The 23,102-nt window shown below is 39.7% G+C and overlaps 1 protein-coding gene across 5 annotated transcripts in view; it reads left to right on the forward strand.

The window, feature by feature from the left end:
- Positions 1 to 6,195: 6,195 nt before the first annotated feature.
- Shmt (serine hydroxymethyl transferase) overlaps positions 6,196 to 23,102 on the forward strand; it is a 42,911-nt gene continuing 26,004 nt past the window's right edge. For 3 of the 5 annotated variants that reach the window (XR_008407041.2, XM_053776634.2, XM_070084403.1), the window contains exons 1-8: positions 6,197 to 6,309; positions 7,339 to 7,429; positions 7,655 to 7,773; positions 10,250 to 10,425; positions 11,317 to 11,499; positions 12,519 to 12,731; positions 13,112 to 13,284; positions 20,325 to 20,499. Coding sequence is in view for 4 of the 5 variants with exons in the window: in XM_053776634.2 (XP_053632609.2) it covers positions 7,340 to 7,429; positions 7,655 to 7,773; positions 10,250 to 10,425; positions 11,317 to 11,499; positions 12,519 to 12,731; positions 13,112 to 13,284; positions 20,325 to 20,499 (1,129 nt within the window). In the remaining variant the exon portion in view is untranslated. Of the gene's footprint in view, positions 6,310 to 7,338; positions 7,430 to 7,654; positions 7,774 to 10,249; positions 10,426 to 11,316; positions 11,500 to 12,518; positions 12,732 to 13,111; positions 13,285 to 20,324; positions 20,500 to 23,102 lie in introns of all 5 variants that reach the window. The other 2 variants (XM_053776632.2, XM_053776633.2) reach the window with 1 other exon arrangement.

A 23,102-nucleotide genomic window follows, 5' to 3' on the forward strand; every position in this document is an offset into this window, starting at 1 on the left:
TAACTAGTTGCCGCCCTCCCACCCATGACCAGTTCTTAGAAAGCTTTTCGAGAGTCTTATCTTGACTTGAGAACAATTGCGAGACAGTAATACTGGGAGACTTCAATATCTGGAGTTTACCTGGAGAGAGTTCCGGGGGTCAACACCCCCGCGGCCCGGTCTGTGACCAGGCCTCCTGGTGGATCAGAGCCTGATCAACCAGGCTGTTACTGCTGGCTGCACGCAATCCAACGTACGAGCCACAGCCCGGCTGGTCAGGTACCGACTTTAGGTGCTTGTCCAGTGCCAGCTTGAAGACTGCCAGGGGTCTATTGGTAATCCCCCTTATGTATGGTGGGAGGCAGTTGAACAGTCTCGGGCCCCTGACACTTATTGTATTGTCTCTTAACGTGCAAGTGACACCCCTGCTTTTCATTGGGGGGATGTTGCATCGTCTGCCAAAATAACGGCCTATGCAAAAGGTATAAGCAAATTCTAGGTTTAAATAGTTACAGTCAACTAATTAATACATTAACCTGGATCACACAGTTCTCAGCCACCCTAACTAACTACATACTTTGTAACCGGATTCGATTCACAGATACACAATATACATAGATTCTGCTCTTGACTCTTGCTCTGGCAAATCATAGCAGCTCTGACTCTTCTTGTACAATCTCCCTACAATCCCCGTTGGGGAGGGGAGCTTATACCTTCGTCTACATCCTTGCTTGGGCACCACGATGAGCTATGCAAATCGTGTCAAGATCAAACCAAACAGCGGTACTGTGAATGATTCCTCGAAACTTGCTCTTGCAGCCGCCGTTCGGGGTGGGCTGCAGGTGAAGCTCACCACTATATTGACACTAAAGGAGGCCTTCATTGTCGTATGTAACGATGATGTGGAAGCTGAGAAGTTACTACTGACGCCACTACCACTCTCACTGCTCGAGGATTTACTGTCATGTCCTCTCCAGCTCTCAGGGCAAGGAGATCAGTATTCCTCAAGAAACTAGATAAACTTCTCACTTCACAACCAGTCGCTGAACTCAAGACATCTATTGAGGACCAAAACTCGTGGGCCACTATTGAGAGCATCACGAAAATCTCCACAGCTTCGTCCATACTCAAAGTCACCTTCACCGACGTGAACATGGCAGCCACCGCTTTGTCAGATGGTCTTACCGTCTGTCACTACTTCATCAGCTCCACCTACATCGAAGCTGGGAGGTTCCACTACATTCATCACTGCTGGAATTGTTACTCATATGTTCACAACACCAAGGACTGTCCTGTGAAGGAAAAGAAGTTCTGCACAACATGTGGCTGCGAGGGCCACGATTTCAAGTCTTGCACTGCCTCTGCTCCGTCGACACCAACTTGCCTCAACTGCAAAAGCAATGACCACCACACTCTCGCTGCTAAATGTCCCACACGTAAAGACATCCTCCAGGCTTCTATTCAACCCTCCACCACCAACATCGCACCTGACTATGACCCGACAACAATATACTACTGCATGGTCTATGCACACATGCACAACGCTGCTGTTACTGGGACTTTCGACACAGCCATTAATGAACTCTTCAAGTTAAACAACATGCTAGAGTTCAACTTCCCAGCTTCTCCACCATCTTTTGCCCTTTTCAACACCAACTCACATCCTGTCGTAGTTTCGACAACAGCAAGCCACTTCGACTCGCTCTGTAGACTTCGTCCTGTACGGTCACAGACGCTCCTGCACTTCTCAAACAGTCTCTCGACGATCCCCGTTAGGGAGGAAAACCTCTACCATCTCCACGATGTCTCATCGTGTGAGGATTAAACCCAAGACTGCTGTTATCAACGATGCCACGAAGCTTGAACTTGCATCCTCTCTCCAGTCTAGTCTGATGGTTAAGTTCTCGAACATTACTACTCTGAAAGAAGCTTTTCTTGTCACCTTTCTTGATGATGAAGAAGCAGACAAGGTACTCACGTCTGCTGCACAGAAGATATTAGACGACCGTGGCTTTACCATCTCTACCTCACCTTACATACTAGCTAAACGGTCAGTGTTCATGAAACGCCTTGATAACCTCATCACGAACATGTCTTCCGACGACATTAAGTCATCAATTGAAGATCTTAACGCCTGGGCCAAGGGCCAAGATTGACTCTTTTGTGAAGATTTCCAACGCTTCCTCGTTGCTCAAGGTCACGTTTCTGGAGGTCACCATGGCTACCAGAGCACTGTCTGATGGCCTGGCCATTTCCTACTACTTTATCAACCCTCGTCAAATTGAACCAGAATTTGTAGTAGCCACAGTCAGTGGCCAGGCTTCAAGCACCTTTTATTGCACAGTAATAAAGAAATGGAACAGACTGCCCGCACGTGACAAAGCCAGTCATAGCATGAACCAGTTCAAGTAAGTAAGTTAAGTTTATTCAGGTATACACAAATACAGTTACATAGAATTATCATACATATCAGCATATGTGTAAAGTACCTAGGATGACCCAAAAAGTCAGACAGAGTGACTTATCAAGAAGAGAGCCAAAAGGTGCCTAATAAGTGTAGCAGCAGAAAGGGAGGAGAATGACTTTTTTTATTTTTTAGCTAACACACATGTAAATATAAACTAATTTTACCTTATTGCTAGTATATCTCCTTTATAGTATGATAAAATATTATCTCCTTTATAGTATAATAATAAGGTATTAAAAGGACCCCAATGGAAATAAATCACTGACTTTTTTGGGTTATCCTAGGTTCTCTACACATATACTGCTATGTATGAAAATCTATGTAACTGTATTTGTGTATACCTGATCTAAACCTCCATAATCTGACACCCAATCAAAACCTATTGGAAAGTAACTGCCTTTATTACACAGCATCACAAGCCACCACTATCCTAAACAATGCTAAAAGTCTATCAGTACTTAACTACAACATCAGGTCCTTAAGCAAACACTATGATGACCTCCTAGCACTCCTTGAATCACTAAAGACACCCTTCTCCTGCATTATTCTTACTGAGACCTGGCTTAAGCAAGACACAATAGATATCTACCCTCTACCAGGATACACAGCAATTCACAACTGCAGAACAAACCAAGTTGGGGGTGGTATTGCAATCTATTACTCTAACCAATTATCTTGTCTTAGCACCACTTGCTTTAGTGATGAATATGGGGAATACATTTTTGCTAATTTTGCTGTAAAAAACCTTAAGACACCTATAACAATCGGTGCCATTTACAGGATACCTCACACAAACATCCCAAATTTCAGTGAGAAATTAAAGTCACTAATAACAAACAGACAAATGAATAAGCACCACCTTCTCTTAGCTGGAGACTTCAACATCAACCTTGGCCTACTAGATAATCAGCCTGTAACTGATTTCATCAACAATATGAACAACACACTTCTCATACCAACAATAACTAAACCAACCAGGCTCACTGAGACAAGTGCAACCATAATAGACCACATATGGACCAATATACTAGCCCCCCTTAAATCAGGGATAATCACAGATAGCACTACAGACCACTACCCTACCTTCCTCCTGACAAACATTAGTAAACCACCACTTGAATACAACAAAGTCTCATTTAGACTCCATGACGAGGCCTCAGTAAGGAAGTTCACAGCTGACCTAGAGACTGTTGATTGGCCTACAGAATTCTCCAAGGCCAATGGTATTGATGACTGGACAGACATTTTTCTTAACAAATTACTTAGACTATACAACAAACATTGTCCTATAAAAACAAAACAGATCACAAACAAACGGCTTGGTTGCCCATGGCTAACCAGCACCATTCTGAAATCCATTGACAAGAAACACCAATATGAAAAGCAATATAGACAGGGCTTAATACACAAAGATACTCTTAAACACTATTCATCAGCTCTCACCAAAGTAATAAAGAAAGCCAAACAACTATACTACTCCAGTAGATTCACAGACACTAGAGGAGATATAAAAAAGACCTGGGAAAACACTCTCTCAGATTCTAGGGACCCACAAACTGAGAAAAACCAAGAATATTGTCCTAACTAAACCTAATGAAACACCACTACATCCCACTGACACAGCTAACAAGATAAACGACTTCTTCTCAAACATAGGATCTAATCTCGCCAGTAAAATCCCACATACCAATGCCCATGCTGGGGACTACCTAGATGGGAATTTCCCTAATTCCTTCTATCTTGCACCAACTGAGCCCACGGAAGTCATTGAGATTATAAAGTCACTTAAAAATAACTCTGGGAATCTGTCTCATGTCCCACCATTACTGTACAAGCGAGCGGCCCATGTCCTTTTGCATGCAATTTCATTACTTTTTAACAAGTCACTAGAGACTAGCACCTTCCCGAAACTACTCAAGATGGCAAGGGTTACACCAATACATAAAGGTGGTGACCCTACAGACTTAAACAACTATAGGCCAATATCTAACTTACCATTGCTATCCAAAATCTTTGAGAAACTCGTGCACAGGAGACTGTATTCATTTATAACGGCTCAAAACATACTCAACCCCTGCCAATTTGGATTCAGGAAAAATAAAAGCACTAATGATGCAATCATAAAAATGCTAGATCTGCTTTACACAGCGTTGGAAAATAAGGAATATCCACTAGGAATTTTTATTGACCTAAGAAAAGCTTTTGACACAGTAGACCACGACATCCTACTCCACAAACTTGATCATTACGGTATAAGAGGCCATGCGCTTGCTTATTTCAAATCTTACATTACTAATAGGTATCAGTACGTCACCATTAAAGACACAGCATCAGCAACACGGCCACTTGATACTGAAGTTCCGCAGGGAAGTGTCCTTGGTCCCCTGCTCTTCCTCATATACATCAATGACCTTCCAAACGTATCCCAACACCTGAAACCCATTCTCTTTGCTGATGACACGACTTATGTCATCTCTCACCCTAATCTTGCCACCCTCAACACCATTGTGAATGAGGAGCTGATTAAAATATCGACTTGGATGACAGCCAATAAACTTACGCTTAACACTGACAAAACCTACTATATTATGTTTGGTAGCAGAGCAGGAGATGCACAAATTAACATTAAGATTGACAACACTCTAATTATCAGAAATAATGGGGGAAAATTCCTAGGCTTATACCTTGACAACAACCTGAATTTCAGCACCCATATCCAGCATATAACCAAAAAAGTATCCAAAACGGTTGGGATCCTCTCCAAGATACGATACTACGTGCCGCAAAATGCTCTTCTCACACTATACCACTCACTTATTTATCCATACCTCACCTATGCTATTTGTGCTTGGGGATCAACTGCAGCAACACACCTAAAGCCAATAATAACCCAACAAAAAGCTGCAGTAAGAATAATCACTAAATCCCATCCCTGGCAACACACCCCCCCAACTCTTCATAGACCTAAACTTACTCCCAGTTCAGTACATCCACACTTACTACTGTGCAATCTACATCTACAGGGCCTTAAACTCTAATATCAACCTTGACCTAAAACGCTTTCTTGATAGTTGTGACAGAACGCACAGGCATAACACCAGACACAAACATCTCTACGACATTCCCCGGGTCCGACTAAACCTTTACAAAAATTCAATGTATGTCAAAGGCCCTAAAATCTGGAATACCCTACCTGAGAACTCTAGAACTGCAGACACATTCATCACCTTCAAAACTACCATTAGAAAACATCTTATCTCCCTGATACACCCCATCAACTAACTACATGAATACCACCTGGTGGTTCACACTTACACTCACTCACTCATTTGACCATAAACAGAAATATTAATCTCAATCTTAAAATAATGAATCCTGTGATACTCCAACACTGAAACTATGTACTGTGCCAAAACAAAAGCATTTACATTGCTAAACTCACAAACTAGTATTTAGTCACTTAGCCATAATACCAACTTACCTCATAATTTGTAATATTTTACAATTAAGAATAAAACTAAGTCTGCCCGAAATGCCTAGCCATGCTAAGCGTTCTAGTGGTACACTCTGTAATCACAATTTTACTACATGTAAACCTCACAATAACCAAATTTCTGTAAACACATGCATTGTAATCCTTATAGAGAATAAACTTTGAATTTGAATTTGAATTTGAATTTGAATAAACTTACGTAAGTTAGTACAAACGTTCAAAAACCCCACGTAAAGTACGTCACGAGCAGAGTGGTCGCTGATTGGTCAGCTGTAGGGAGGCGAGTCTATATAAGACAGACATTCGTAAACAGCTGTCTTTACTGAGTCAGTTGTGTTGAGGGGAAGTAGTGTCTGTACACCATTAACAAGTGAGTTAACTCATAGTTCAAGACTTGTAATTTAAGGGAGGGCCTTAAGTGCTCCTATTCTGCAGTAATTATATCATAATAAAGGAAATAATCTTGCCGTGTGGTTGAATTAGTTAACGTGGCATAACTTGAGGTGGCGCCAAAAATGTTATTAGTATAAAACCTCGGTATTGTGAACTTGATGACGCGTTTACTTGTATGACGTTTTAGCGAGATCTAAACGGATCTTAATGTTTGTATTATAAAAGATATAATGATGTTTATAAGAAACAAAAATTAATGCTTAGCTGCACAGTTTGATTATGAGAATTTAAAGGGAGAGTAGCAAGCCTCCATCACTCCCTGTGCTGGATGACATACGGGTTTAGTAAGGTTACTAAATACACACAAGTAATAATAAGCAACAAGTGCAATTATCATAGTTTAACATGTGTACTTGTACATAAATTAACTTACAAGCCATATTGCGAAGCATGTTTTAAATTATAGCGCAAAAAACCACTGGTGATTAGTTACTAAACTGGTTTTAGCGATGATCCTCATCTGTGAACTCTCAAGGAAGGTTCCTTGATGCTGGTGAGGGGCTCTTGATTTAGGGAATTGGATCTATTCTCCAGTTCCCTGAATTAAACCTGAATACCTTCCACTTCCCCCCAGGTGCTGTATAATCCTACGGATTTAGCGCTTCCCCTTGATTATAATAATAATAATAATAATCCTCTCCTGTGGACCTTCACACTAGGGAAGGTCAACCTTATTAATTCTGGTTGCTAATGGAGAAGTGGCCATAATTTTAGAGGGTATATCACTCATACAGGTTTAGTGCTTGTTTTAATTATATTTATTTCTTAATTTTTTTTACGTTTAAGATTAACATGTTTATTTTGACAAGTTACATGGTTGTACAGAGGAATATAATAGTGTACATGCCGAAAACCCCTTTGTATGCAGAGCATACGAAGATTAATATAATTGACTATCATACAAATAGAGGTTTAACAAAATGCTGTCTTAAATTTTTTTTCTTAGTATGAATGCAGAAAGTCAGAGTGAGCACCCCTTGTGTCGACCCCTGGCAGAGGATGACCCACAACTCTTCGAAATTCTCAGGAAAGAGAAGGCAAGTACAATATGAATTTTAAAGCAATAGGCTTTTTCAATAAATCAGTTGGTTTTAATTTAATCTACAATAAAAGCCCCCCCCCCATTCCAATGGAAATAGACCAAAGACTCTCATGGAAATAAGTTATTGTTTTGGGGTTATCTTAGGTAGTTTACAAGTGTTACTAGGTATGATAATTGTACTTTTGTGTTCCTGTATCAAGATAAACTTAATCTTTTACAGAATCGACAGTTTCGTGGTCTTGAAATGATTGCCTCTGAAAATTTTACATCTCGTGCAGTTAATGAATGTTTGTCATCTTGCTTAACAAACAAGTACTCTGAGGGTATGGTGGGCCAGAGGTAAGTCATTATTGTTTTTTAAAAACCCATTGAAAATATGGAATATGCACTGAGTAAGCACAGTCTATTCAAACTTTTTATTACCTTCCTGCATGACTGTGGTCATGATCATTCATCATGCTAGTGGCCTGCTATTGTGCTTAACAATATTGTATTACACATGTAAACTACATTATGTATACTGTAGAAAGAAAGTTTGTAACTGGAGCATTACCCTCAGGAGAGGTTTCTTGGTGCTGGTGAAGGGTTCTTGATCCAAGAAACTAGCTTGTCATACCTAATAACACTTGTCATCCCTTTCCTTAGACTCAACCTAAATGTTTCCCATTCTCCAGGTGCTATGACCACTATGGATTTAACAGATAAAAAATAACCGAAGCACTAATGTGCTGAACTGGTCTGGTGAACTGTTTCACTTGCACGTGGCCCTGTGCCTTCAGGTTTGAGTCTAGTTGCCAGTATGCTTCAATGCACCCAGTGGTCTGAAAGATGTAAGAGTAGCCTACCTGTTTACTCATCACTTAAAATCTGATTGTCTTGGTGCCAGAGCCATCTCAGGGTTGAGGGTAGTGAATAAGCAGATGCTAAAAAGGCAAAGGCTGTGGTGTCAAGCATGATCTGCAGTAACCTGTATGCTTTGGTGGCCTTTTGGCAATGTACAAATGTACATTGCCAAAAGGCCACCAAAGTAATGGGCCTGTGGGTCATATAGATAAAGTTGTACAGGGTTCAGCTGGAAGTTTTTGGCCCTGCTTTGACAAGAATAATCTAAAGATGATTATACATATTAAGGCACACCACACCCATGGTTACTTGCTTGTAGATGATATTGTTGTCAAGATTAGAAAAATGTATTGAGAAACCCATGCCACACCCCTTTCTAAATTTGAATTTCTCAAATATTAATCCAATGTTGAGAGTTCTGTTTTGGTTTCCTAATTTTTTTTAATCTTGTGTATAATACCTTGATTCCCTGATTCCCTATTTCCATTTATACATAAATTGTACCCCCTATATTTTGTCTTCCGTAAATGTAGGTTCAGTTCTCTAAACAAATTTTTGTAGGAATGATTCCTGTTACAGTACAGGGGAATAACTTAATCATCTTTCTCCATATACAGTGACACCTCTCATATCCAAACATATGGGCCGAGATTGGTCCGGAAACAGAGTTTCCGGATACGTGATGAGGGAAAATGTGCATCTGTACAGTCATGTCGCCATCCGTACCCTGTCATATTGGCGACGGAGTTGTAGGTTTAAAAAGCAAGTCCGGTATCGTCTGGCAGTGGGACCAGACACTCTGGGCTCGAATAACAGCCTTCTGGATTTCACGGACCACAGGACCATAACTTTTCAGATGGGCTGTGGACAGTGGATGCTATAACTATGTACTCCAAATGTGTTTCAGCACCTGCCCTTGCTGCTGAAGTTTTTGGTCTTGGAGGAATTGGGTAGTAGTCGTCACTTTTGGAATGTTCTGGGTGCAACACTGATTAAGCAATCTCTGCATCCGTCAGAGGTTGCACACCAGGGTCGTCTTCGTCGCACTCTAGCCAGTCCTGCACATCGTCTTCTGTATTTTTTTCCCCAGCCTTGGACCAACCTGCATTCACGTGTGACATTTCCCTCTTTTTTTTCTAGAGTAAGCACATTCCTGGCCCTCCTTGGTGCAATACACAAGATAGCTAGGACAAAACACAGCTGTAATAATGCTAAAAGGAAGGCAAAGGGCATGGCTCCTAGTGGCCAACCGGCACACTAAAGTGTGTGCCAAGTTTAATTCAGCCTTCTGCTGTATCCAAACTGCTGTTCGGATGTTTCGGTAATAATTTTAGAATTTTGCCCTTTCCCATAGCCTGTTTGGATATTGGCAAAGTTCGGATAATGGCAGGCTGGATATGCGAGGTATCACTATTTTCCAATAAAGTACTTCATAATTTGCATAGTCATTTTGTAAGCCATGCAATGTTGACTTGGCTTTTTAGTTTGTGTAATCAGAAGTCTTTTTGCATTAATTTTAATTTATTTAATCAAAGGTATTGTTTTATTCAATACATTGAGGAAATTTTTTGGGTACCCTTAACAAATTTTTTCCCTTATGACAGTCGTACAATGAAACGTTAAGAAAAAATGAGTTGACTATCAATTCTTTTTTTTTTATGGGTTGAATTTGTTTTTTCTTTCTGTTGGTAACCAAAATACATTCTGCAGCAGAGATGAGTTACCTTTTCCATGCCTCTTGGTTTTATTCCTTATTTCAGCCACTACTTTCCAATCATTTCTGTAGGTATTCTCCCTTTCCTGAAGGATTTAGTTATTCTAAGTATACTGAGAAGTGCAGCTCCTCTTTCACAACCTAAGCTTTTCAAGGCACCCTGAATAAGCAAGCTACTGTGTAATGCTCCTTTTAATATTGCTTATAGGACAGGAGTCCTATGATCACTGACCTTTCACCATTTTTGCTTGTCTGTAGGTATTATGGTGGAAACGAGTTTATAGATGAAGTAGAATTACTGTGTCAGCAGCGTGCCCTGAAGGCATTTGGACTGAAACCTGAAGAATGGGGTGTCAATGTTCAGCCATATTCTGGCTCCCCAGCCAACTTTGCTGTCTACACAGCTCTAGTTGAGCCTCATGGACGTATAATGGGTAAGGATGAGGTGTTGGTTTCTGCTTAGTGAAATAAGGCTGTTTTGTTTTTGGTATCCTCAACTTAAATGTAAAAGTAATTAATATAGCTTTTACTGCATTACAGGTAGTACGACTATTACCAATATATTCACAAAAAGGTAAATCTGCATGTATTTTTTTAGTAAGATACATTAAGATCTTAATTTGGTAAAAATGTTGCATGTTTAGGTAAAAAAAAAGTTCCTAAAATTTAGCTTGAATGTTAGTAGAAATTATAAATAGTGGAGCAGCTTATTTATGCACCAGACACGCATCACCTGAGTATGGGAGCGAGTTAGTAAGTTTTATTTAGAGATTTCCAAAGTACTACAGTAATTTGTTGTATACAGAGAATTTGGAATGACTGGCAAGTTGTTGATAAATGTGGTATTATAAGAACCAGCAAGACTCTCCATGCAAAATTGTTGAATATTCTCCTTGCCAGGTGTCATTGTTTCCTATGAATAAGATCTGCAGTTTGTGCGCTTAGTAGTTCTCATTAAAGGTGCTAAAATACCAGAAATTGTGTTGTGTACCTTCATTTTAAAATTAAAATCTTCATATACTGTACAATGCTTTTACTCTGTGGCATGGAAGAAAGTGATGGGATTTACTGAACATTCTTCATTCTGTATGGTGCCAGTAGCAGCTAAGATTAAAAAAAAAAAGCCTCCTGAACTTCACTTAACATATATTTCCATAGTGCTGTCAACTGGTTTGTTGAATTAAATTTTAACACTGGAAATTTATTTTCCACTAAAGATTTTTAGCTTCAGTTCCTAACAGACTAAAATAAGCCACAAGAATTTAATGAGGTAGTTTATTAATACTGGAGCGTCAGTTTTGATTGTCGGAAGAGATTCCTTTCAGGTTTGGATCTTCCTGATGGAGGGCATCTAACACATGGCTTCTACACGGCCGCTAAAAAGGTGTCTGCTACGTCAATATTCTTCGAGTCGATGCCTTACAAGATCAATGTTAACACAGAACTGATAGATTATGACAGACTGCAAGAAAATGCTAAGCTTTTCAAGCCAAAGCTTATAATTGCAGGTTAGATTCTTTCTCAATGATTTTATTGATTTTTGTGTATTTGGAATGGTATACAGTGGACCCCCGCATAACGATTACCTCCGAATGTGACCAGTTATGTAAGTGTATTTATGTAAGTGCGTTTGTACGTGTATGTTTGGGGATCTGAAATGGACTAATCTACTTCACAATATTTCTTATGGGAACAAATTCGGTCAGTACTGGCACCTGAACATACTTCTGGAGTGAAAAAATATCGTTAACCGGGGGTCCACTGTATCTTGTTTTTCTCCCTAGTTTAGCAGTGTAAAAAAAGCATATGGTAAATTCAAGAACAGATTGCTGTTTAACATTCAACTAAAAGATGAGCAATGACTGAAAATTATTTTTGTGGGTGATCTCATTTTGAAAAACATTCGGTTAGCTGGACAAGTCCTAGAGGGAGATGGGAAGTACAGTGCCTGCACTCTGAAAGGAGGGGTTTGAGATATTTGCTGTTTAGAGTGATGTCTAAACTGTTGTATCTGTGCATCTCTGGCAAGACAGTGATAATGTGAATGATGGTGAAAGTTGTTTTTTTTTTTTTTTTTTTTTTTTTTTTTTTTTTTTTTTTTTTTTTTTCTTCTTCTTCTTCTTTGTCACTGCCTTAGTGGGAGACAGCCAATATGTTAATGAAAAAAAGGAGTATACTGTAGATATTAATTATTGTAACCATTTGCTGGTTCTTAGTGCTAATCTGTGTAATGCTTAAATTTTTTTCTGCTCTCGTACTTGTCACTAGGGTAAAGTTAACTTGAATAAATTAAAATTTTTCACAACTGAAATATTATTTAGCCATTATTTTATTACAAAGTACATAAAATAGTTTAAATTCCTTCAGGCATTAACATCCTTCAATTAAACTGCCTAAACAGTTTGTTTATAATTGTAATAAAATGGAGAATAGTTTGTGGCAATTTTTTATTGTTTTTTAGTAGACATTGTTTGGAATGATGCATAAGAAAGTCATTTAAAATTAAAAATGATTGGTTATACTGCAGGTGTCAGCTGTTATCCTCGTCACCTGGATTATAAAAGGTTCCGGGAGATCTGTGATGAAAATGGCTCCCTTCTGATGGCAGACATGTCACATGTAAGTGGTCTTGTAGCCACAGGCCTCACTACAAACCCCTTCGAATATTGTGATATAGTCACTACAACAACACACAAGACACTTCGTGGACCTCGTAGTGGTGTTATCTTTTATAGAAGAGGTTCGTATAATTTTTTGCTTAATATGTTTAAAAAAAAAAAATCTACATGGGGATGTGGAACAGAATTCTTCTTCCGTAAGCCATGTGTGTCGTAAGAGGCGACTAAAATGCCGGGAGCAATGGGTTAGTAACCCTTCTCCTGTATATATTACTAAATGTAAAAGGAGAAACTTTCGTTTTTCCTTTTGGGCCACCCTGCCTCGGTGGGATACGGCCGGTGTGAGGAAAGGAAAGGTCTAAAAAAAAAAAAAAAAAATTATTGATTGGTGCTTTCTGTGATTTGAAATTAGTTTACAACAGTATTGGATGACATTCACAGCTAATGTGCTTAAACATACTACTTTTTTAAGGAATAAATGTATTTTTATTATCTGCCACAGGACAGAAGGGTGTGGATAAAAATGGAAAAGCAGTTATGTATGACTATGAAGACAAGATCAATCAGGCAGTGTTTCCAGGGCTTCAAGGAGGACCCCATAATCATCAGATTGCTGCTATTGCTGTTACCATGAGACAGGCTGCTGAACCTTCATTTAAAGAATATCAAGAACAGGTTTGTTACAAAGTTACTCCTTACTCAGTGGTGTGTTTTTGAAAAAATTGTTTGGGTAAGCAGATGACACTAAGTTTTTTTTTAACTTTTTAATAAAACTCTCTCAACAAGTCGGCCGTCTCCCACTGAGGCAGGGTGACCCAAAAAAGAAAGATCCCCAAAAAGAAAATACTTTCATCATCATTCAACACTTTCACCACACTCGCACATTATCAATGTTTTTGCAGAGGTGCTCAGAATACAAGAAAACAAGTATTAATACTAAATATTTTTTATTTAGTTCAATGGAATTATACTTAATTTTTTATCATAATTAATAACTACCCTAAAATTCTGGTTTGCTCTAAAAGAAAAAATTGCACTTCCTTGTCAGATAATATTAGGGTAGAGCTTTACAATTTGACTAAAAATTTCTAGAATAAGTTTTAATTGAAAGTGTTGAATGATGAAAGTATTTTCTTTTTGGGGATTTTTTCTTTTTTGGGTCACCCTGCCTCGGTGGGAGACGGCCGACTTGTTGAAAAAAAAAAAAAAAAAAAAAAAAAATTTTTAACTACTGTAATTTCAAAGTAGAGAATCTGTGCTTTACAGATAGTCATTGCAGAACCATTAATTCACAAAGGCTAGCTACTTATAAAAAGCCTTTTAAAAAACTTCATTTCTGTTATACTGTAGTTTGTCTTTGAAATCATCTGACATCTAAACTACTCCATTAAGTTTGTGATTTCATTCATAAACAAAAAATATCGGTTACATTTCTGTGACTAAAATTCAAGCCGTTTAAATTCTTAATTCACGTAATGGAGTGTGTAAAATTAAGAATCCTAATTAACCCTTTGACTGTTGCAAGCCCCTTTCTGAAATTGTCATTCTATGTCGCAAAATTTTTGGAAAAAAATTTTCTTATGAAATGAGAGAATCTTTTCCCGATGATAATGACACCAAAAGTACGAAATTTGGTAGAAAACTCGCGGAATTACGCTCCCGCGAAGTTAGCAGTCTCGGCGACATATACGCATCGGCGATTTCACTGACTTTGAGCCCTGTTTTTAGCCAATTCCGTTGTTCCAGTTTACTAAACTCATAGCCATTTTGTTAGAACTTCATTTTTTCTATCAAATGAGTACAAGAAACCACCCATTTACCGATTTCAACTATCCAATAAAATGGTTAGAATTTAGCAATTTTGCCAGTTTCACACAAACTTCAAAAGATGCCAATTTCCGAATAGGGTCCAGAATAAACAAGAAAGACATTCTTGGCACTAAAATAACAAGTTCTCTGTTCGTTAGTCACATCCCCAGGCCCCTCTTATATTTCTTTGACTTTCCACTTTGAATTTTTATTCTTGCAAAAAATAGAAGATTTACTGTTATGCAGGCTACTGCATTAGTGTAGAAATAGTATAAATAATATCAGCGCACTTGTGAAAGAATGTTAGACTCACCAGTTGACATGTATTGTATGCTTGGCATGATTTGTTTACTTTTAAACTTAGGTAAAAATCTAACATTTCTGCTATTTTGAGCTCAATTTCAAGGTACTTTTCATTGTAAAACCAGTCAAAATCATCTCAATTTCTGTAATGTGTCTTCCATTCTATAAAATGAGACCAGGAAAACTAGAATACAACCATAAATACCATACGAAAATGCAATGCAAAGTCGCTGTTTTAATCCAAAAACACGGTCAAAGTTTTTTTTTTCTCATTACGCACTGTGTGCTGCAGGATTTCTTTTATACTGCGCACACTGACCACATAGACCCATTCTTTCATATGTAGGCCTACCAGCTTTCTCTCGCTAGATTTGAGGGCGCTAGAATTTAGGCGTACTAGTACGTCAAAAACCCTGGGGTGTAAGCCGTACTAGTACGGCCGAAACCCCGAAAGGGTTAAGCACATAGTGTTCAAGACAGTGACCATATGCCTGATCACATAATTTGCATTTAGATTGATCATCTGTGTGTCTCCCAAACTGCCAGAAGTACAGTGGACCTCCGGTTTACGATATTATTTCATTCCAGACGTATGTTCAGGTGCCAGTACTGAACGAATTTGTTCCCATAAGGAATATTGTGAATTAGATTAGTCCATTTCAGACCCCCAAACATACACGTACAAAAGCGCTTACATAAATACACTTACTCAAGTCCCAATATGACTATTTTTTTGCAAGCCGCTAACCAGACTGAGAGTCAAAGATCAAAATGAATTTTTTATGAGAGAGCCACAAAATTTGGTTAACACAAGCCTATCCGATGTTATCCTGACGCCAAATGACTTCGAACAGGCGATAAATGACATGCCCATGCACTCTGCCCCAGGGCCAGACTCGTGGAACTCCATGTTCATCAAGAACTGCAAGAAGCCCCTATCACGAGCCTTTTCCATCCTATGGAGAGGGAGCATGGACACGGGGGTCGTCCCACAGTTACTAAAAACAACAGACATAACCCCACTCCACAAAGGGGGCAGTAAAGCAACAGCAAAGAACTACAGACCGATAGCACTAACATCCCATATCATAAAAATCTTTGAAAGGGTCCTAAGAAGCAAGATCACCACCCATCTAGAAACCCATCAGTTACACAACCCAGGGCAACATGGGTTTAGAACAGGTCGCTCCTGTCTGTCTCAACTATTGGATCACTACGACAAGGTCCTAAATGCACTAGAAGATAAAAAGAATGCAGATGTAATATATACAGACTTTGCAAAAGCCTTCGACAAGTGTGACCATGGCGTAATAGCGCACAAAATGCGTGCTAAAGGAATAACAGGAAAAGTCGGTCGATGGATCTATAATTTCCTCACTAACAGAACACAGAGAGTAGTCGTCAACAGAGTAAAGTCCGAGGCAGCTACGGTGAAAAGCTCTGTTCCACAAGGCACAGTACTCGCTCCCATCTTGTTCCTCATCCTCATATCCGACATAGACAAGGATGTCAGCCACAGCACCGTGTCTTCCTTTGCAGATGACACCCGAATCTGCATGACAGTGTCTTCCATTGCAGACACTGCAAGGCTCCAGGCGGACATCAACCGAGTCTTTCAGTGGGCTACAGAAAACAATATGAAGTTCAACGATGAGAAATTTCAATTACTCAGATATGGTAAACACGAGGAAATTAAATCTTCATCAGAGTACAAAACAAATTCTGGCCACAAAATAGAGCGAAACACCGTCAAAGACCTGGGAGTGATCATGTCTGAGGATCTCACCTTCAAGGACCATAACATTGTATCAATCGCATCTGCTAGAAAAATGACAGGATGGATAATGAGAACCTTCAAAACTAGGGAGGCCAAGCCCATGATGACACTCTTCAGGTCACTTGTTCTATCTAGGCTGGAATATTGCTGCACACTAACAGCACCTTTCAAGGCAGGTGAAATTGCTGACCTAGAAAATGTACAGAGAACCTTCACGGTGCGCATAACGGAGATAAAACACCCCAATTACTGGGAGCGCTTGAGGTTCCTAAAACTGTATTCCCTGGAACGCAGGCGGGAGAGATACATGATTATATACACCTGGAAAATCCTAGAGGGACTAGTACCGAACTTGCACACGAAAATCACTCACTACGAAAGCAAAAGACTTGGCAGACGATGCAACATCCCCCCAATGAAAAGCAGGGGTGTCACTAGCACGTTACAGAGACCATACAATAAGTGTCAGGGGCCCGAGACTGTTCAACTGCCTCCCAGCATACATAAGGGGAATTACCAACAGACCCCTGGCAGTCTTCAAGCTGGCACTGGACAAGCACCTAAAGTCGGTTCCTGACCAGCCGGGCTGTGGCTCGTACGTTGGTTTGCGTGCAGCCAGCAGCAACAGCCTGGTTGATCAGGCTCTGATCCACCAGGAGGCCTGGTCACAGACCGGGCCGCGGGGGCGTTGACCCCCCGGAACTCTCTCCAGGTAAACTCCAGGTTACATAATTGGTCGCATTGGGAGCTGATCGTAAAGCAGGGGTCCACTGTACTTGTAACCAAGCCTAAGCCTGGCCACTACAACATCAGTCAGTCTGTTCACATTGCAAGTTACTCCATAAACCTACTTGTCTACGTTCATGTTATCATAGTGGGTTATAGAATTGCTCGCTTCTAACTGCATTCCAATAACAATCATTTTCATTATTTACTTCTCTCCTGAAATTATTCCTAATGCTAGACACAGATATACCAAAGTTATATTCTACATTCTCCTTCTGGGTACTCTTCTTGGCTAACATAGCAAGTTTATCATGAAGGAGTAATCCAATGTGTGATGGGATCCATAGCAATTGTACATTAATTCCTTTGTCCCTGATTTTTGAGTATCTATACCTGGCTTCTCTAATGAGCATGTTGTTGGAGTCATTGTATGAGTTAAGAGCATTCAGTGATGACATAGAATCAGTAATGCTGATAGTCAAGCTCAGTATCATGAGTTAGCTTTAGTGCCATTAGGATTGCAAACAATTCAGTTTGCAGTGTAGACTCCCAGTTGTTAATTCTTATGCCTAGTTCGAAAAGTTTATTATCCTTCTTAACTAGGGAGGTGGCAACAAGAGCAGATGCAGCCTTGCCAGAAGACTCCTGTTTAGATCCATCAGTGTATATAACTTATAACTTATTACTTCCAGCTAGGCGAGAAATTTTTTCTTGAGCAGTTGCTTTAACAAGTGATTTAAGGGATTACTAGCAATGAGCTTCTTGGTAGGGACTTGCAGGTATGTGATATTACATGAACACATCTTTCATGGAGGGGTGAAATGCTCTTGTTGTCTACAGTGATACAGTTCATGCAGGTTATAAAACTTAATGCAATTGCACATTTTCAGTCTATTTAGATCTGTGTGTATTTACTTTGAGACGCTTAATAAGATTCATTGTGACAGTGGTTCATTTCTTAACGTTCTAATACCAAGTAGTGTTAATCTTAATCCTATCACTGATACTAGGAATACCTAGCTCCTTCCTCATATTAAGAACCTTTGTTGATTTGGGATAGCCAAGAATAATTCTGAGAGCTTCATTTTGCATTAACTCCAAGGGTCGAAGAGAACTTTCTCTAGCTAATATCAACATGAGAACAGCATAATCAATTAAGGACCTAACATAGGCTATGTACATCATTCTCATGATTCTCACATTAGCACCATAGTTGGGGTTGTAGCCAGCAACAGCTTTGAGAGCATTTAGCCTATTTGTTGAAAGAAAGAAAGAAAGACTTCTGGATATTGTACATTTATTCCTGTATTCTGTGTACTGGAGTTTACCAGGAGAGAGTTCCGGGGGTCAATGCCCCCGCGGCCCGGTCTGTGACCAGGCCTCGTTGTGGATCAGGGCCTGATCAACCACACTGTTACTGCTGGCTGCACGCAATCCAACGTATGAGCCACAGCTCGGCTTTAGGTGCTTGTCCAGTGCAACTTGCATAACCAATCATGTTGCTGTGTGAATTAGTATTAGACTACTTTCTTGCAAGATTCTTTCTCGCTGTCATGACCCATAAAAGTTGTACAAGAATGGTATACAATACCGACAAGATGAAATTGATACATGTGCAACATCTGGGTATCTTTATTGTAGACATTTTGCCATCCAGTGGCTTTATCAATACAAATTCCAGGACATAACTTGAAGACAGGAGAACTATGTACAGAAGATGGTGTAATCAGTTCCTCAACCTAGCAGTAGGTGCGAAGAGCACCGCAGTCGTGGAGATTCTGAAGCAGAAGCAAGGCACCTGATGCTTATATAGTAACGTCAGGTGGAAATGGGACTGGTAGCAGATGAGGGCATAGTCGCTGGTAGGCGGGATAACCCAGTGGAAGTAGGTCCTACCCAGAGAGATGATCCTGTGCTTTTGAGAGATCTGAAGAGAAGTTGCAAAGGTCAGTGGATGAGTTTGGGAGGGTGTGTAAAGGAAGAAAGTTGAAAGGAAGCATAGATAAGAGAAAGGTGATAAAGGTATCAAATGGTTCAGATAAGAAAACAATTGGATATCAGATTGGAGGGAGGGAATATGGACGGAGTGAATGTATTCAAATATTTGGGAGTATATTTATCAGTTGGGTCGATGAAGGACGAGGTAAACCATAGAATTGAAGGGAAAAAAGTGGGTGGTGCATTGAGGTGTCTGGAGACAAAGAACATTATTCATGGAGGCAAAGAAGGGAATGTATGAGAGTATAGTGGGTGTGAAGCATAGGTTGTAAATGTCATGAGAAGGAGGCTGGAGGTAGTGGAGATGTGTGTACTGACAATGTGTGGCATAAATATTATGCAGAGAATTCATAGTGTGGAAATAAGATGTGGAGTTACTAGAAGTATTATTCAGAGGGTAAGGAAGGGTTGTTGAGGTGGTTATTTAGAGGATTGGGGGCAAAACAGGATGACCTGGAGGGTGTATAAATCTGTAGTGGAGAGGAGGGGGTAGAGGTCATCCTAGGAAAGAAGGGAGGGAGGGGGTAAAAGAGGTATGGTGTGCAAGGGGCTTGGACATACAGCAGACATGTGTGAGCATGTTAGTGAGTGGAGATGAATGGTTTTTGGGGTTTGATGAGCTGTTGGAGTATGAGCAGGGTAATATTTTGTGAAGGGATTCAGGGAAACCAGTTAGCCAGACTTGAGTATTGGAGGTAAGAATTACAATACCTGCACTTTCAAGGAGGGGTTTGGGATATTTGCTGTTTGGAGTGACATCCAAACTGATGTATCTACATGCCTTTGCAAAGACAGTGATTGTGTGAATGATGATGGAAGTGTTTTTCTTTGGTCACCCTGCCTTGGTGGGAGATGGCCATCGTGTTGAAAAAAAAAAAAACACATTTAACTGTCATTCTTGCAGTTAGGTAATAAACTTGCTAGTGGGTTATTAATTACAACACATTCGGCACTTTTAATTACTGAAGAGGTAAAGCTCGATAAGTGTGAATTCTAAGATTGAGAATTACATTTAAACAGTAAACAGAATCAGACCTTTTTTGTTATTTTGAATAAACACGTTGGGCTTCATTTTTTACATAGTATTTAATATTCATTACAGGTCATAAAAAATGCAAATGAGCTTGCTACAGGCTTGCAAACTGCTGGCTACAAGATAGTTACAGGAGGAACTGACAACCACTTAGTGTGGGTTGATATGCGTTCGGTGGGATTATCTGGTGGTAAAGCTGAAAAAATATTGGAAGATGTATCCATAGCTTGCAACAAGAACACAGGTAAGAAGATAATTAGTTATAAAAGTGACCTTTAAATGTAACACCTTGCCTTATCCACCCGCCAACAAGTCGGCCATCTCCCACCGAGGCAGGGTGACCCAAAAAGAAAGAAAATGCCCAAAAAGAAAATACTTTCATCATTCAACACTTTCACCTCACTCACACATAATCAGTTTTTGCAGAGGTGCCCAGAATACAACAATACACAATATATCCCTCCAAACTGCCAATATCCTAAACCCCTCCTTTAGAGTGCAGGCATTGTACTTCCCATTTCCAGGACATTAGTCCGGTTATATAAAATAACTGGTTTCCCTGAATCCCTTCACTAAATATTACCCTGCTCACACTCCAACAGCTCGTCAGGTCCCAAATACCATTTGTCTCCATTCACTCCTATCTAACACGCTCACGCACGCCTGCTGGAAGTCCAAACCCCTCGCCCACAACACCTCCTTTACCCCCTCCCTCCAATCTTTGCGAGGACGACCCCTACCCCCCCTACCTTCCCCTACAGATTTATACGCTCTCCATGTCATTCGATTGGAGGTAGTGGAGATGTCCTGTCTAAGGGCAATGTGTGGTGTAAATATTATGCAGAAAATTCGGAGTGTGGAAATTAGGAGAAGGTGTGGAGTTAATAAAAGTATTAGTCAGAGGGCTGAAGAGGGTTTGTTGAGGTGGTTTGGTCATTTAGAGAGAATGGATCAAACCCTCTTCAGCCCTCTGACTAATACTTTTATTAACTCCACACCTTCTCCTAATTTCCACACTCCGAATTTTCTGCATAATATTTACACCACACATTGCCCTTAGACAGGACATCTCCACTGCTTCCTATCGCCTCCTCGCTGCAGCATTTACAACCCAAGCTTCACACCCATATAAGTGTGTTAGTACTACTATACTTTCATACATTCCCTTCTTTGCCTCCATAGATAACATTTTTTGCCTCCACATGTACCTCAATGCACCACTTGCCTTTTTTCCTTCATCAATTCTATGATTAACCTCATCCTTCATAAATCCATCCGCTGACACGTCAACTCCCAAATATCTGAAAACATTAACTTCTTCCATACTCCTCCTCCCCAGTTTGATATCCAATTTTTCTTTATCTAAATCATTTCATACCCTCATCACCTTACTCTTTTCTATGTTCACTTTCAACTTTCTACCTTTACGCACACTCCCAAATTCGTCCACTAACCTCTGCAATTTTTCTTTAGAATCTCCCCTAAGCACAGTATCATCAGCAAAAAGTAATTGTCACTTCCCATTTTGTATTTAATTCCCCATAATTTAATCCCACCCCTTTCCCAAACACCCTAGCATTTACTTCTTTTACAACCCAATCTATAAATATATTAAACAGCCATGGTGACATTATACATCCCTGTCTAAGACCTACTTTTACCGGGAAGTAGTCTCCCTCTCTTCTACACACTCTAACCTGAGCCTCACTATCCTCATAAAAACTCTTTACAGCATTTAGTAACTTACCACCTAATCCATATACGTACTTGCAACATCTGCCACATTGCTTCCCTATCCACTCTATCATATGTCTTTTCTAAATCCATAAATGCAATAAAAACTTCCCTACCTTTATCTAAATACTGCTCACATATATGCTTCAATGTAAACATACACACTTATTATGACCCACTTTTCACATCCGACCCTTATTTTAATCCACATAATCCTTGAATTTATACATTTATATTCCTTCTCTCTCCATAACTGATCCTTCAACATTATTGCTTTATACATCATTAGTAAGGCCTCACCTAGATTATGCAGCTCAGTTCTGGTCTCCATATTACAGAATGGACATAAATTCGTTAGAAAACATTCAGCATAGGATGACTAAATTAATACATAGCATTAGAAATCTTCCTTATGAAGAAAGATTGAAGACTCTTAAGTTAATTCACTTGTTAGACGAAGAATGAGGGGAGACCTGATCGAAGTGTATAAGTGGAAGATAGGTATTAATAAAGGGGATATTAATAAGGTCTTGAGGATGTCTCTCCAAGAGAGAACCCACAGTAATGGATTTAAATTAGATAAGTTTAGATTTAGAAAGGACATAGGAAAGTATTGGTTTGGAAATAGGGTAGTTGATGAGTGGAACAGTCTACCTAGTTGGGTTATTGAGGCTGGGACTTTGGGTAGTTTCAAATTTAGGTTGGATAAGTACATGAGTGGGAGGGGTTGGATTTGAGTGGGACTTTCACATCAGAGCTTATTTCTTGGGTGGCATTGAAAATTGGGTTGGGCAAATGTTGTTAGTGGGATGAATTGTAAAGGACCTGCCTAGTATGGGCCAACAGGCCTCCTGCAGTGTTCCTCCTTTCTTATGTTCTTATGTTCTTAAACACTTGATCTACACATCCCCTACCCACTCTAAAACCTCCTTGCTCATCCGCAATTCTACATTCTGTCTTGCCTCTAATTCTTTCAATAATAACCCTACCATACACTTTTCCTGGTATACTCAGTAAACTTATTCCTCTATAATTTTTATAATCTCTTTTGTCCCCCTTCCCTTTATATTAAGGGACTATGCACTCTCTCTGCCAATCCCTAGGTACCTTCCC

Source organism: Cherax quadricarinatus, chromosome 13 (assembly GCF_038502225.1).
Source record: "Cherax quadricarinatus isolate ZL_2023a chromosome 13, ASM3850222v1, whole genome shotgun sequence".
Taxonomy (NCBI): Eukaryota; Metazoa; Arthropoda; class Malacostraca; order Decapoda; family Parastacidae; genus Cherax; species Cherax quadricarinatus.